The sequence below is a fragment of the Fonsecaea nubica genome, assembly GCF_001646965.1.
Source record: "Fonsecaea nubica strain CBS 269.64 chromosome Unknown Scaff39, whole genome shotgun sequence".
Taxonomy (NCBI): domain Eukaryota; kingdom Fungi; phylum Ascomycota; class Eurotiomycetes; order Chaetothyriales; family Herpotrichiellaceae; genus Fonsecaea; species Fonsecaea nubica.
Window position 1 is genome coordinate 281585 of NW_019173712.1, and position 15430 is coordinate 297014.

General features: G+C 55.3%; 6 protein-coding genes across 6 annotated transcripts; 4 read left to right on the plus strand and 2 right to left on the minus strand.

Moving 5' to 3' along the window:
* Positions 1 to 683: 683 nt before the first annotated feature.
* Positions 684 to 2540, plus strand: AYO20_06332 (hypothetical protein; the record flags this gene model as incomplete). Its single annotated transcript, XM_022644623.1, has 1 exon — positions 684 to 2540. The coding sequence occupies one exon, from the start codon at positions 684 to 686 to the stop codon at positions 2538 to 2540; it is 1857 nt and encodes a 618-aa protein (XP_022499501.1).
* A 323-nt stretch (positions 2541 to 2863) lies between these two features.
* Positions 2864 to 5145, minus strand: AYO20_06333 (hypothetical protein; the record flags this gene model as incomplete). The annotated part of the gene is made up of 4 exons (XM_022644624.1): positions 2864 to 3410; positions 3499 to 3865; positions 3991 to 4634; positions 4694 to 5145. The coding sequence occupies 4 exons, from the start codon at positions 5143 to 5145 to the stop codon at positions 2864 to 2866; spliced, it is 2010 nt and encodes a 669-aa protein (XP_022499502.1).
* Positions 5146 to 7041: 1896 nt separating this feature from the next.
* Positions 7042 to 8988, plus strand: AYO20_06334 (hypothetical protein; the record flags this gene model as incomplete). Its single annotated transcript, XM_022644625.1, has 8 exons — positions 7042 to 7074; positions 7142 to 7724; positions 7775 to 8020; positions 8080 to 8223; positions 8275 to 8401; positions 8452 to 8610; positions 8689 to 8758; positions 8818 to 8988. 8 exons carry the CDS (start codon positions 7042 to 7044, stop codon positions 8986 to 8988), a joined length of 1533 nt encoding a protein of 510 aa, XP_022499503.1.
* Positions 8989 to 9686: 698 nt separating this feature from the next.
* On the plus strand, positions 9687 to 11743 carry AYO20_06335 (hypothetical protein; the record flags this gene model as incomplete). Its single annotated transcript, XM_022644626.1, has 6 exons — positions 9687 to 9797; positions 9854 to 10028; positions 10089 to 10477; positions 10563 to 10984; positions 11047 to 11248; positions 11330 to 11743. The coding sequence occupies 6 exons, from the start codon at positions 9687 to 9689 to the stop codon at positions 11741 to 11743; spliced, it is 1713 nt and encodes a 570-aa protein (XP_022499504.1).
* Positions 11744 to 12020: 277 nt separating this feature from the next.
* Positions 12021 to 14070, minus strand: AYO20_06336 (hypothetical protein; the record flags this gene model as incomplete). The annotated part of the gene is made up of 7 exons (XM_022644627.1): positions 12021 to 12495; positions 12579 to 12955; positions 13025 to 13219; positions 13285 to 13527; positions 13589 to 13751; positions 13811 to 13863; positions 13921 to 14070. The coding sequence occupies 7 exons, from the start codon at positions 14068 to 14070 to the stop codon at positions 12021 to 12023; spliced, it is 1656 nt and encodes a 551-aa protein (XP_022499505.1).
* Positions 14071 to 14485: 415 nt separating this feature from the next.
* Positions 14486 to 15055, plus strand: AYO20_06337 (hypothetical protein; the record flags this gene model as incomplete). The annotated part of the gene is made up of 1 exon (XM_022644628.1): positions 14486 to 15055. One exon carries the CDS (start codon positions 14486 to 14488, stop codon positions 15053 to 15055), a length of 570 nt encoding a protein of 189 aa, XP_022499506.1.
* Positions 15056 to 15430: the final 375 nt, after the last annotated feature.

Sequence of the window (15430 nt, forward strand, 5' to 3'; positions counted from 1 at the left end):
ATTCCAAAAGACTGAGTAGCTGTGAAAATAATCATCTTCATCAGAGAAAACCACTTGCTCGCTTCGGGCAACTAACAACTCGTTTCAACGACGAGTGGCAGAGGGCAGAGTCGCCGAGGCCAAAAGAGAACATTCCTCCACACCTCCAACACTCGCACGACTAAGAAACCTTTGAGATAAAATCGGCATACCGAGGAGGGCATTCACCACGGGGCCCCTGGAGTGTCCTGCGCTGCGTCCAAGATGAGACCGAAGCCAGTCCTACGGGACAGTGCAGGCTATTCGGTTCCCCCTCGCGGCGCACCGAGATGACCCAAGCTCGGCGTCGAACAGGGTTCAGCGGGGGTGCGGTGGACGATCTCGCCTTCTCTAGTTCCTTGCAGACAACATTCACACCCGTCCCCATCGGTGTCATACGAGGCATGGCAACGCCGAACGGGGAAGAGGGGGCCCAATCTGGGACTACTTGCTCGTTGGATATGGTATGATTTCTCACTCAGTGCTGGCCGACCCTTTTGTTCTCTCCTCCAAGCCGAATTGTCATTTCTATCCATTGTATATCACAAGCAGCAAGTCTGGGACCCTTCTTTTGTTTCCTTTTCCAAACGAGCAGAGATCATATCGTTGGCACTAAATATTTCTGCTCTCTTGGTGAGGGACTGCATCCGTGTGCCTGGTGGAAGATGACTCCCTCTGTGGCACAGGCGGCACACCCAGCCGCGGCCGATATACTAAATGAGAACGTGGAAAAGACCAAGACGATGTCCAGCTCGGACCATATGCCTACGCCGATCTCTCCCGCGACGGCCGATGCAGCACCGCTCCAAAATGGCCACGTTAACGGGGACGAGACGGCGTACAGGATCCGGGAGACCCCCATGGGGACACGACGCAAGCTGAAGATCATCTTCATGGGCATGGGGTGCAGCGGGATCAACTTTGCCCATCAGCTCTCGCAGCGCATGACGGATGTCGAGCTGGTCATCTACGAGAAGAACAACGACATCGGCGGCACCTGGCTGGAGAACCGGTACCCCGGGTGCGCGTGCGACATCCCCAGCGTCTGCTACCAGTACAGCTGGGCCAAGTCGCCCGACTGGGAGCGGTATTACTCTGGCTCCAAGCAGATCTACCAGTACTTCCGCAAGATCGCCGAGGACTACGACGTGCTCAAGTACGCGCGGCTCAACCACAAGGTCGTGCACACCGAGTGGCTCGCGGGCCCCGGGAAGTGGAAAGTGACCGTGATGCGCAACGAGGACCCCGCCGACGTCGCGGTCGACTACGCCGACTTCTTCATCCACGGGGGCGGCGTTCTCAACAACTGGAAATGGCCCCAGATCAAGGGCCTGCACGATTTCCAGGGCCCGCTCCTGCACACGGCGCGCTGGGACGACCAGGCCGACCTGCAGGGCAAACGGGTCCTGATCATCGGGGCCGGCAGCTCCAGCGTCCAGGTAGTGCCGACCATCATCGACAAAGTCGACCAGCTGTACGTCGTGGCGCGGTCGCCCATCTGGGTCACGGCGGGGTTCGCGCCCACGTACGCCGGGCCCAACGGCGAGAACTTTGCCTACTCCAAGGAGACGCATCAGCGGTTCCGAGACGACCCTGAATTCTACCTGGCGTACTGCAAGGCGATCGAGTCGGAGCTGAACATCCGGTTCAAGTTCTACATCAACGGGTCGGCGGACGCCAAAGAGGCCCGCGAGTATTCGATCGGGGAGATGCAGCGGAAACTGGCCAAGAAGCCCGAGCTGATGGACAAGTTGATCCCGCAGAATTTCGGGGTCGGGTGTCGCCGGCCCACGCCGGGCAACGGGTTCCTCGAAGCGCTGACGCTGGACAAGACGACCGTGTTGACCGAGGAGATCCGCGAGGTGACGAGCCACGGGTTCGTCGACGGACAGGGCCAGGCGCACGAGGTCGACGTGGTGATCTGCGCGACGGGGTTCGACACGAGTTTCCGGCCGACATTCCCCATCATGGTCGACGGGGCCAACGTCCAGGACGCGTTCCCCAAGGGCGGCGGCGACGTGGTCGGGTACCTGGGCCTCGCGGCGCCAGAGGTGCCCAACCACTTCATCTTCATCGGGGCGTACGGCCCGCTGGGCCACGGGTCCATCATCCCCATGGTGGAGGCCTACACCAACTACGTGATCCAGGTCCTGTCCAAGGTCCAGGTCGAAGACGTCAAGAGCGTGCGGGTGAACCGGCGCGTCGCCGAGGCCTTCACCCGCCACGCGGACCTGTACCTGCAGCGCACGGCCTGGTCGGGCCCCTGCAGCTCGTGGTTCAAGAACGGCAACCCGGCCAACAAGCCCCTGTGCTGGCCCGGCTCGCGCGTCCACTACCTCACCGTCCTGCAGACCCCGCGCTGGGAGGACTTTGACCTCGACTACCTCTCGTCCAACCGTTTCAATTTCCTCGGCAACGGCTTCGACACCCGCGAGTTCGACGGCCGCGATCTCACCTGGTACTATGGCCTGTTGGACGGCAAGGACAGGCAGCCCCAATCGTTTCCGGACCCGGTCTACTGAAAGGGCGAAATACACGTATATATTATATATAAGAACAATGACTTCAATATTTACGGGCTTATCGGGCCTCTTTTTTTTTGGGAGAAATGGACGCGCTCGCTATAGGTGTGGTGGCAGACGAGTAACCCGGATGAGAGATGGGTTTGGGTTCGGCCTCGTTGAGGGCTGACTGTGGGACGAAGAAGGGCTTGCGTCATGAGTCTCATCGATTAAAGCCATTACTAGAGGAAAACTGAACCCCACTTAGAATTTATTCTCACCAGTTTGAACAGGTTGGACCGGTCTCCCCTCCTGTGTGTAATTATACACAGCCTTGTCATAATCTAGAAGATGACTGCCGGGTCCCCAACGTCACTGCGTGGCGCTCCAAAGAGGCCTTCGAGCCAGTCATAGTCGTCGGTGACGGGCAAGATGCCAAAGACGTCGTCAGTGACTTGGGCTCCGGCGTCGAGGTCCCTGCCACCTTCGAGCAGGTCGTTGGGCGCTTGCTCCATCCGACGATGTGAGGCGTCGCCATACCCACCACCGCCACCGGGACCTACCCCGTTGTGACTCACAGACGCCACGTCCTCGTCCGCCTCCGCCTCTGAAGATCCATTAGGCGACACCGACGTGCCGCCCGCGCCAACCGCGCCGAGTCCGGTTCGGGCGATGACGGCCTCGAACATGCGCACAGTCCAGATGAGGCTGTTCCAGTACTTGCAGCTCTCGCGCACGTGTTCGAGTTCGGCCAGGATCTGCGCCTTGGTCGCGCGCTGCTTGTGCGGGCTGGTGCTCGGGTCGAGGGCGATTTCGATCCGCATGGCCAGGATCGTGCAGGCACATGTCATACTGTCGGCGCACTTTTCGTCAGTGGGTGCGATGTGTCGTCTAGATGGCGAGAAGCAAGGAGAGATGAGACATGGAGAAAGGAGACAATAAGAGAAGGGGAAAAGGAGTGTGAGGGCTCGTGGCTCACAAGGATAGAGGGCACAGATGGAGAACATCGTGCAGCGAGGCACGCTGGATCATGGTGGACAGCTCAAACATGGCATTCTCCTGGCGCTGCGCCATGCGCTGCATGCAGCCCGCGTCGCCGCCACTGCTGCTGCCACTGGTCCGGTAATGATCCTTGGCCGCACGGGCAAAGACCGCCTCGAGGCGGTACCCCATGGCGAGCAAGACCAGGATCAGGACGTGGTCGGGCGTCCACTCGTCCTGCAAGGCGTGGATGATCTCGAGGGGGAGCTGTTTTCTCCACGACGTGATCTGATTGCTCAGCCGGTCAATCTCGACAAAAGTCGGTGGTTTGGCTGGCGTCTTGAAATCTCGAATGAAATACCCGCCTGGCACCGAGTCGAGAGCACATTTGATCAGCTCGACGATCCACATTTTTTGCTACTATTGTCTCTCTCTCTCTCTCTCTCTTGCCGCGCCTCTGCTTTGGGAGATGGGGCTGGGCCAAGCTTACTGATGATTGACAACTTGCTATACTCCATCATGAACGCCTTTTGAACCCGCGTCACCGGCGGGAGGATGTCTCGAAACTCGGCCGGCACTTCGTCTTCGTCCTCCCAGTCCGATTCTTCGAGGGGTGCCGTGTCGCAATACCGCTCGTCGAACCGCTTGAGGTTGTCGAGGCCCGAGATGGTCAGCAGCGTGTCCCGATCGTACAGAACCCACCAAATGCTGCGGAAGAGTCGTTTGGAGCGCCTCCCGAGATTCTGCGACACGTAGTTCCGATGAAGCCCCATCTGGGTCGCGATCCGTCCGGCGTTGGTGAGCCAGTACCGGTAGTCCTTGTCGATGGCGTACGAAAAGGACAGGGAGCTGAGCATGATGGACCCTTGCAGCAGGTATAGCTGGTTCTTCTCGTATCCCATGTCGTACAGGAGCGCGGCTTTGGCGTAGAGCTGTTTTTGCGCCGTGATCCGGTCCTCGTACCCGGCCTGTCGGAGGAGGTGCTCGGGAGCATACGGGACGACGTTGGCGAAAAGGGACTGCAGGACAAAGGTCGAGTGTTGGTCCGCAGCGTAGTCCTGCATGAACTTGACCCGGTCGAGGATCGGGGCGTACGGATAGACATGGGAAAAGTACAGCCGGAGCAGTTCGTCGCTGGTTCGAGGTATTAGGGAGCACGTAAACGGATAAATGAGGACGACGCAGAGACTCACCGAATGGGTCGAGGCGGCAAGCTGAGACCGCCTTTGGCCTCGAGATACACCACGTCGGCATAATCGAACCCGGCAATGTATTGTCGCGGATAGGACTTGGGGTGGTTGTCCTCGACTATGACCCTAACAAAGCGATTAGGGTGCTGCCGTCCCAGAGCCTCGCCGAGGATGGTCATCGGATTCACGCCTTCATGCAGCTCAATCACCTCGTGTCGGTCGGTGTTTTGAGATTGGGGAGAGGGCGAGAGGGCGACCTGCCTGGGCCGCGACATCTCCTCACAGATACGGAAATGGACGTCCTCTTCTTTGGTGGCCGAGTCCAGCGTGCTGCTAATGCTCGCAGCCTGGTCAGTGGCCGCGGGAGACGGTCTCACACCAGAGTTCCGTCCTTGTTGGCCGTCTTGTTGCTGCACCGGTTCACTGGTGGCAACATTGTACTCTCCCGCCGGCATGTTCTGTTGAGGTTGCGGTCCCTCCAGCGGCGGCGGTGGGACAGACGGCTGGAACTGCCAGGCTAGTCAACTACTGGGTTCAATCCGAGCTTATCCTCATGCCAGAGTGATCTTACTAGGAGATTCGGGTCCAAGAGAGGTTCCCCATTTGGACGAGAGGACAAGTGGTCACCAGCTGATGGGTCATGGATGCGTCGTTGGCGCTTTGCAGATGTCCTTGGCAGGTTCAGCATATCAGCAGTAGTCAACGACGAGGTGGTACAAGCGACTGCATTCACCTAGCCACTCCTCCGAGCGTGGTTTGTAAGAATGTGCATGTACTGGCCTGGTCGCGACGCTTGCATCTTGTACAGGGAATGCCCACCTGCCATGCATTGCACCGCACTTTGCGCACATGGCAGTGAACGCAGGCCCGAGGTCTCTTTGCAGGGTTCTGGTCGAGGCCACGACGCTGTTGGAAGCTCTCGTCGAGAGAGTCCATTGTTGGAGAGGGAGATATCAGATATCAGAGTATAGCCAGACAATCATCAGCGAAGAAGTCCAGATGGTGGATGGTGGATGGTGGATGACGAGGGGTTCAGGACCTGCACGTGTCCCAGGCGAATCGGGGGGGAAAAGCGGGGGTGCCGGGTTGACGGGGTATTACGGGGAACCCCTGAACTCACCAGCCTCGCTAGTCGTGCATCCCCAGGCGTCATTGCCTCAACCATGCCCTGGTACATACGCGATGTACCAGTCCAAGAGGTACAAATGTCACTAGACCTTATGTGTGCTCCAGTACGGGACTTGAACAGTGCTCAGCGCTCAGCCATGATGCCGCTTATCCGGAAATGGGGGAACCTTGCGGACCTCGCTTCGGTCATTACAAGGAATGATGCGCGGAAAGAACGTGCCGTCGCTTGATCGAAGAGGGCGAGATCAAACTCACAATGGCTGTGATCTCCACACCTCGGCGCCGAATGTGCGGCACCGATGCTCGGCCAACGCCACGTTCGCCGAGTGAGTGATCGTCCTTTCAGCATAGCATGATGGCAGTCTAGTCTGCCAGTTTTGTCCCAATGTACTGGAGTCATAGACAGATAGAGAGATTATCCTAGATGCCAATATTATCCACTTGGAGGGAGGATTCAAAGGCTTTAATACTCACAGAACTCATACAAACCCTAGCTGGTGTGCGAGCTCACTTTTCTACATTGTGAGGTCAACTGGGGCCGAAGTCAACTAGGTGCTTTGTCGTTACCGACCACTCGGTATCTTCAATCAGAGATTAGGACCAGCGAGGTGGATTATTTCGAGGGATACTGTGGCTGCACGTTGCCATTCTGACCCCCATCAAATCATTCAAGCTTTGATCAAGGCAGACATAAAGCAGCGCCGAAGAGGCCATGTATTCCAGCCTTGGCCTCTTGTAAATGCTTGTTTACTTGACATCCTGGGCGGTTGGTCAGACTCCCTCGACAGTCATCTTCGACTTGTTAGCAATGTTTATGTCAGATGGCGTGCTTACAGACCTAGAATCTGATACAGGCTTCTGGCAGCAGGTCATATTCTAGGCTCTGTCGTCGCTGTAATGATGTTGACTTTTACACCGCCAAATAAGGGAGCAAACCGGACCGTTACACAGTGTCCTCCATACCCCAGCTTCATATTAACCCCAATGAGGTACAGCACAAAGTCGGTGCCGAGTCCTTTTCCTGGAGTATTGAGGGGAATGACAAAGCCGAACCCGGGGTATAGTCCAGAAAGGTGTACCTCTCTTGTCGTACCTGACGTCCTCCTGAGTCTCGCAGGTAACTCGCCGAGGCCTCGTCCTTAAATACCTCCTGAACCGGACGTCAGCCCTGTCGTTATCCTTGCAGACACCGAATGAGTTATTGATCTGGGCGATCGAGCACCATGGGCGAAGTCACATCTACATACAACATCCTGGTACAGCTAATCCCCGTTGCCACTCTAGTCGTTTCCTCTTGAGTTGCTATCAACTGACTCGGTCCAGGTCGTCCTGGCCGTCACGCTGGGCAGCTTCAGCTACGGCTACTGTGCGTCCATCATGGCCAACATCTTTAGCCACGTCGAGTTCTACGAATACTTGGACCTCGCTCTCGAAGGACCCGGCGTGTCTCACACAAACAGTCTTGTCGCGGCATTCAGCGCCTTGCTGTACGTGGGAGGCGTCATCGGGTGTTGCCTCTATCCACTTTCTTCCTCGAGATTCGGTCGACGCATTCCGCTAGGCGTGGGATCTGTCTTTGTCATCGTGGGGGGAGCATTGCAAGCTGGCGCGGTACACAACGCCATGATGTGTGTGGCGCGCATCGTCACTGGTATCGGAATCGGCCACTTCCTCCCTGGCTGCCCACTGTACCAAGCCGAAGTCGCCCCTGCACATAACAGAGGCTTTCTTGTAGGACTCCACGCGGGGATCGTGGGGGCAGGCTTTACTGTCGCACAATGGATCGGCGTGGCATTCTTCCATGTGAACGGCCAGGCTGGCTGGCGCGTGCCGCTCGCCATCCAGTGTGCCTCTCCTCTGGCTTTGCTATGCATCATACCTCTCCTCCCGGAGAGCCCCCGTTGGCGTGGGTTTGCTTCTTCCTGTCTGCGGCGCAAGAGACCTGACTCGACTTAGTATACCTGAACGGCCATGTCAAGGAGGCAGAGCAGACTCTGGTACGACTTCATCAGGACAAATCCGACCCCTCCCATTCGTATGCACACCGCGAGTTTCAGAACATCAAGGCACAGCTCGACCTCGAAGCAGAGCGCAAGCGGACCGTCTGGGAAGGTCTCAAGGATCCCCACATGCGCAAGCGCTTCATTTTTGGGTTCTTGGTCAACACGGCGTCGCAGTCCAGCGGTTCTATTGTGATTCTGAGTAAGTTGGGGTGTTAATTCTGTGTCGAATGTCGATATGGTGAACTGAACAGTCGTCAGCATACTCGTCCGTCATATATGGTGGATTGGGCTTCAGCCCGTTCCTTCAAGGCATCCTCGCTGGTGTCTGGACGCTCCTCTTGATGATCTTCAACCTATTTGGTGGCATACTCACCGACAAGATTGGCCGCGTTCACCAGCTTGGTAGGTTCCTTTCATGAGTGATCCCTTCACAGCCACTGACCAAGCTTACAGTGTATGGACTTTTGGGCTGCTTATTCTGCCTTGTCATGTCGGTCATTTTGAGTGCGTTATACTCCGGCTCAGACAATGACTCTGCGAATTCCGCAGCCACCTTCTTCATCTTCCTCTTTGTGTGCTTGTGAGTTGGAAAGCTTCCCGATTAGGGAACGACGCTGACGCCGTACCAAGTTTCGCGGCAGGGGTTGAATGTCCGTCGTTTGTGTACTCGGCTGAAATTTTCCCTGCCGCGTGGAGAGCATCGGGGGTGGGTGTCTCGCTGTCCGCCGTCCAGATCTGGTCGGCGATCCTGAATGGCGCTGCTGCAATAGCCTTTGAGAACATAAAATGGTATGTTTCGTCTCCAGTGTGCCATTGAGGAGGAATAGAGACCTGAACGGCGGAGAACTGACAACCACACCCACCCAGGAAATTCTACCTCGTCTTCATCTGCTTCACCACCGTGATGGCACTGGTCGTCCAGTTCTTCTTCCCAGAGGTAACATACCCTTCTACCAATGAAAACGGAAACTCGAATCACTAACTGAGACACTGTAGACCAAAGGACTCACGTTAGAGCAGATCAGCAAGGCCTTTGGAGATGTGGTGGTCGAAGAGCTGGCACCTCTTGCCGACGATGCTTCTCTCGAGAAAGCCTCGAAGCAAGAACCGGTATTTTCGGAGCACGAAGTGATCAACGCGGATCCCAAAACAAACACTCTATCCTAGACCATCTCTACAGGGAAGCTGGACATGGGAGTATTGATTGTTGGATGGTATATCATTAGACACACCGAATGAAGGAGGGCTTTTGGTATCCCCTACGTCTTCTACCAGAAGTACTTGGGAGATATGGGACGAGGAGCGAGGTGGAATGAGCTATTACAGCTAGAGACAGGGCAATCCGTCAATCCCCGGCCCTGATTCCGATTTGTATGCATGCAGAAAGAGAGGGAAAGCTAGACGAGTCATCTCCCCCTTTCAACCCATGGTTCCATCCTAGGCTCCTGGCCCGATATTGCAGTGCTATGCAGATCAGCCAGCTGCTGAGTATTCGAAGAACAGTGGCCAGGGTTCGTGAATGCGTGTATCAAAGAACTGAACGCCATCTCGCCGTAACCTAGCCAGAGATCAAGCATGTAGATAATCTTCCTCACCCGCTTACTATTCGAGCGCCACAAGTACATACACCCTCGGTGATCAGTGGATAGCATCGGCCCGAGCACGTCCTCGCGCTTGTCAGAACTTCATGGCTCGTGTGTTAAAAATACAACACACCGATCTCTCTACGTCGTATTTTTGCGAAAAGCCGGTCCTGTTTCGTCTTGAGATCGTGGACCGTAAGAGTATTAAAAGACCCGGCAATCTCAAAGCTAACGACTTCTTCCATGTTTCCAGCCTTTCCATCCTCAATAACGTGACGAGATATGGAAATGGACCAGGAGGTGTTTTTCCAGCCAACAAAGACGGTGGACATACCGGCAAAAGACCTTCTCTCGTGGATCTTTGACAATGTCAAGTATTCACAAGATGAACCGGTGAGCATTGAGCCATCACTCACTCGAAGCTCCGCATAACTCACCTGCGTCCCCAGATCTACATTGACCCCGTCGACCCAAGCCGTTCCATCAGCTCGAGGCAGGCTAAGACTCTGATAAGGCACCTCATCGCCGGGTTCCGGTCCCGGAAACTGGAGAGAGGCGACTGCGTCTGTATCCACGCGTTCAACAATGTGGGTTCCCCTGGCACAAATCTACGGCATCTTCTCTGTAAACGGCATGTTTGCTAAGGGCTTCATGGGCAGTTATACTATTCCTGCATTTGTCTAGCCCTTATCGGTGCAGGATTCACCTGGACTGGGACAAACCCCGGCTACACAGAATACGAACTGCAGCACCATTTGAAGACGTCCAAGAGCAAGCTCGTCATAGCACAGCCGGAGCTGTACGATGGGATCCTGTCCGCCGCCAGATCTTGCAACATATCCCAGGAAGACGTGCTCAGGTTTGATTCTCTGTCACCAGGGGAGGGTTCTTCGGCATCATGGCAAACCCTGCTACAACATGGTGAGCAGGATTGGATACGGTTCGACGACATGGCAACCGCACAGTCTACACCCGCTTGTATCCTGTTCAGTTCAGGAACCACGGGTCTCCCCAAAGCTGCTTGTCTCTCGCATCACAACCTGGTCACCCAGCACACACTGCTCCACGAGCAAGTACAAAAGCCCTACAGAGCAAGTTTTCCCCCGGTCTTTCAGGCCCAGTCTCTGTATCTCAAGGCTAACATGCCCCCCATCCTAGGTCAAGCGAATCCTCTGTCTCCCCTTCTTCCACGCCGCGATGGCCATAATGGCCCACATCACGCCCCTTCGCTCTGGCCACATCGCCTATGTGATGGCCCGATTCCAGCTCGAGGATTTCCTCCGCTTCACCGAACAGTATCAGGTGACCGAGTTGTTCGTGGTGCCGCCTGTCATCGTCTCGATCCTGCAGTCACCCCTGGCGGCCAAGTACTCGCTGAGAAGCCTGCGATCGGGCATGACGGGCGGCGCCAAAATCGACCTACTATCCCAACAGCGATTTACGGCTCTGATGCATCCGGATGGCTGTATCAACCCTTGCTACGGCATGACCGAGATCAGCTGCATCGGCGCCTGCCACCCATGGCCCGCTGCTGACACAGATGGAAGCATCGGCTATTTTCTGCCAAACCTTGAGGTCAAGTGAGTTTGAAGAGGTCTCCAGAGGTGTACACTCTCCAATTCGAACTGACATCCCTCAAAAGGCTCGTTGACGATGATGGACACGAGGTCAAGGCTTACAACCAGACAGGAGAGATCTGGATCCGTGGACCGACAGTGATCAAGGGATACCTTGACAATCCGGAGGCAAACTCGTCCTCATTCTCTGCAGGATGGTTTCGCACTGGCGACGTGGCGTACTGCGACCAGACGACCAAGAAGTGGTATATCGTGGATCGGAAAAAGGTATATATACAGTTTCCCCTTTCCTTCTCCTATACACCCTGTCTTGGTCCCTTTCCAACCTCACGGGCTCCAAAATACAAGTTACAACACTTGTCTCTGTCTAACATCTACCCCGTGGGGCGCGAAATACAGGAACTAATCAAGGTCCGCGGCTTCCAAGTTGCGCCTCCCGAGCTCGAAGCCGTGCTCATGTCGCATCCCCTAATCGCTGACGCCGCCGTGATCGGTGTGCCATCCTCTGATCCGGTCGACGGCGAGCTACCTCGCGCATACATTGTACGAAAAGCGGACCGACAAGACGTCAGCGAGACCCTGAACGAAGACGGAGTGAAACAGTTTGTTGCGGCCCGTCTGGCCAAATACAAACAGCTGGGTGGGGGCGTTGTCTTTGTGCCGGCCCTGCCCAAGACGGCCAGTGGGAAGTACCTGAAGAGACATCTACGGGAGCTTTACAAGCAAGAGATGGCGAGTTCGAACTCAACGCCAAAGTTGTAGAAGGACTAGATAGATGGCGTATCTCAGAATGCATTGGTTTTCTCTTTTGGGAAAGGGTTGGATTCAACACGTCACTTTGTGTTGCTCAGTTAGTCGTGTAGCCTTGAGCAGTCCATTCGAGTATCAGTCGAGTGTCTCTCGATCAAGCATAACAGAAAGTATATATCCTTTGATTGTGCGTCTCCGTGAGTCGGCCACGATTCGGCCAGCACCATCCAATCTTTCCCCCTTCCAAACGCAATGTAGACTTGAGCGTCTGCTCTACAAGAACCCCAAATCAAGCCATGACATTCTTCTCGGGAACGTATTTCCCAAACTTCATACCCTCTGGCACCTTCTTCCACTGCTTTGTGACGGGGTCGAGGAGCTCTTCCTCGCAGTTCCGCCACGCCTGTCTGATCATGTCTGCCTTCTTCTCGCTGCGCGGAGTCATGGCTATGCGGAAGTCGTTGGGCTGCACCGTGGTCCCGCCGACGAGGTCGTCGATGTCGGCCTCGACGGGCTTCCCGTCCGGTCCGATCGGCTTGTCAATGTTGAACGCCCAGACGATGCGCGCGGTGGCGAGAAACAGCGAGCGCTCGGCAATGTGCATCCCTTGACACATGCGGCGGCCGTTGCCGAAGATCCAGTTCTGACGCTGGTTCTCGTCGGGGTTGGTCGCGGACTGGAATTCGGTCTGGGAGTCGTTGATGAAGCGCGACGGGTCGAACTTGCGAGGATTTGGGTTGCGCTCGGGGTCCATGTTGAGCGTCCTGTTTGGTGTCGGTCAGTCACACTACAAAGGTCTCATGGTAGGAGAAAGGGGAAGGTCGATTGGGGCCCTCGACAAACTCACCAGTTGTTGTTGACGACAGAAGCGCCATTGGGAATCCTGTAACCCATGTAGTGGTCCTCTTGGATCACAGCGTGGGGAGACCCCAAGATAATGGTTGGCATCCACCGGATAGTTTCTTTGACACAAGAGCGAATATACGTACAGTTGGGAGCGTCATCCATGACCGGCATCCGATCAGGGCCCACGACCCGATCAATTTCCTCCTGTGCAGCCTTCTGCGTCTCGGGAAACATCAACATGGCCTGAATGAATCCCACTAGTGTCCCCGAAGTAGTGTCGGAGCCTCCTTCGAGAAGCGAGCCGGAGATGTATGCAGCTTGTTCGTCGGTAAATTTCTCTGTCTGTTGGGACAGGAAGACATCGACACTGAAACATGGCTGGGGGGAAAGTCACTTGTAGTCAGTATACGGGTTCAGACAGACTTTCTACATCAAGAATTGACATACTAGACTGGTTCCACGCAGAATTCGGTCCTTGACATCCATCCAATGAGACGTGTAAAGCTTTCGCTCATCTTCGTACAGTTTTCTGGCACTCCTGTACTCCGGGTTGACCGGGCTGGGAAGTTTGCGAAGGATAGGGAAGCAGTCCATGATCTGAGCGCTGGCGCTGGCAGCTATCTTACCCCATTTCTCAAAGCCCTGGGAGTCATGTAGATTAGCACAAAAACAAGACTTGCACTGGGACAACCTCGGAGGGAGCTCACCCTGAAAAATTGAAGCATCCGCGGATCTTCGGTACTGATGGTGCGGAAGCCATAGACCATCTGGGTCGTCAGTGAGCTGGTGTATCGTCGGAGGTGTAGGACAAAGTCGTCCGGCCGCTCAAGAAGGCCCAGCAGCATCTGTTTATTCTCAAGATCTTGGTAGGGGATGTAGGCGACAGCGGTCTTGATGTTGAGTGTATTGTGCATCATTTTGTGGACGAGGCGCCACATGGGACCATATTTCTGCACGGCAATTAGCATTCCTGATTCCAGTCTCGCCTCAGGTTGGCTGCAAGGTGCTGACCATGGTCACGAATCGCTGACAGTTGCTGGCCACGTCGTGTGCGAGGTACATGTCCGGTCTCGAAGAGTAGATGGCACTCCTGTTGTGCAAGAGGTCCTTCACGGTTTTTGGTGACGAAAGAACAATCATGGTCTGGGTCCCAAGCATGAGGGAGTAAATGGGGCTTTTCGCTCGTCAGTGAGAGTCCAAAGGGCGAAGACAGAGTTGGGCTGGGCTACTGACCCGTATTCTTGCGCCCATTTCTGAAACTGGAGATGAGGTCGCTCGGTCGGGATCTATGACCATGCTCAGTCACTAATTGCACCACGTATGCCGCTCTTGAGGAGTCTTACCTGGTGAATGTTCCCTAGGATTGGTATCGTGGGAGGGCCGGGAGGAAGGTCTGCGGGTCGCTTGCCAACTTGGAGGATCCTGTATATGCCATAGAAGACGATGCCCACTACGATTGTAGCGAGCACAATAGGGGTAAGTTGCTGACCCATACTGCGTAGAGTGACGCAAAAAGGGTCTTCGTTGCTAAGGATGAAGTACGTGGACACTACATAGCACCGTGATGCATTCATGTACACTTATAGCCCGGCAGCGATTCTCCTCTGGCTGACTCGGGTCGATCCCCCAGAGTGTCTCCCCGTGTGAGGAGGAGTGCCCCTCCCCGGATGGCTTCATTGGCTCGGAGGCCCTTCCGAGTCCGGGGTTGGATACATTTGGACGGTGTATGTCAGTATTCCGGGGAGCGAGGGTGCTGGACTATTGCCTCCGGCCGAAGATCGAAGTCCCACGCGCGGCCAGATATGTTTTATCAAGGCTGACGGAGCCCGTTCAAGCTGGTTTGACTCGACACATTTGTCAACAACTGTCTTTCAAAACAGCAACTTCGTGGACAAGCAGCCTCGAAACATGGCATCAAAGCCTGTCGTCAGGAGGCCGACCAAGTTCGCCCACGTCGTCCTTCGCACCAATGCTGACAACTTCCAAAAGATGGTACAATTCTACAAGGACTTCCTAGGGGCCAGTGCCGCCTTTGAAAACGATTTTCTGTCTTTCCTCTCGTACGACGATGAACACCATCGCATTGCCATCGCTGGCATTCCGGGAACCGCACCGAGAAATCCCAAGGCCTGTGGATTGGAGCATACGGCCTTCTCTTTCGACACTCTGGAGGACCTCCTCGAAGCCTATCGACAACGAAAAGAATTAGGCATCTTACCAATATGGAGCGTCAATCACGGACCGACGACTAGCATATACTACGCCGACCCGGACGGCAACCAGATTGAGACTCAAGTTGACAACTTCGAGACTTCTGCGGAAGCGACACAGTTTATGATGTCCAAGTATTTCGAAGAGAACCCAATTGGCACCGACTTCGACCCAGAAGAGATGATCGAGAAGCTACGAAACGGGGTCAGTCCCGAGGAATTGAAGAAACGAGTCGAGATTGGCCCCCGCGGCATTCTGATGCAGTGAAACTGTCAGGCTGAACAGACGTGATGCAAGGGTAGCATTGTCCAGTACGGTGACAAGGAACTCAGGTTGTCCTCATCACTCTGCATACCAAGGTATCTAGGTGGGCATACTAGGCATAGCTTGTATGGATTGATTACCGGAGGAGGCAGCCCGTACCCTCCGGAACACAAAATTACGCCTCCCCATGCACTCCCCAGCTTGTATTCCAAGCTCGGTTCTGAGTTTAGTTCGAGTTTAGTCTGGGTGAATGTCTAAAATTGACCTGTAACCTGCATTGTAATTATGCATGGCTAACTGGTTGAGAACAACTCTCGCGAAGTCCAACACCCCTCCCCCCTCCCACAGACCCCCTCTGCACCGACGCAAATGACGCCC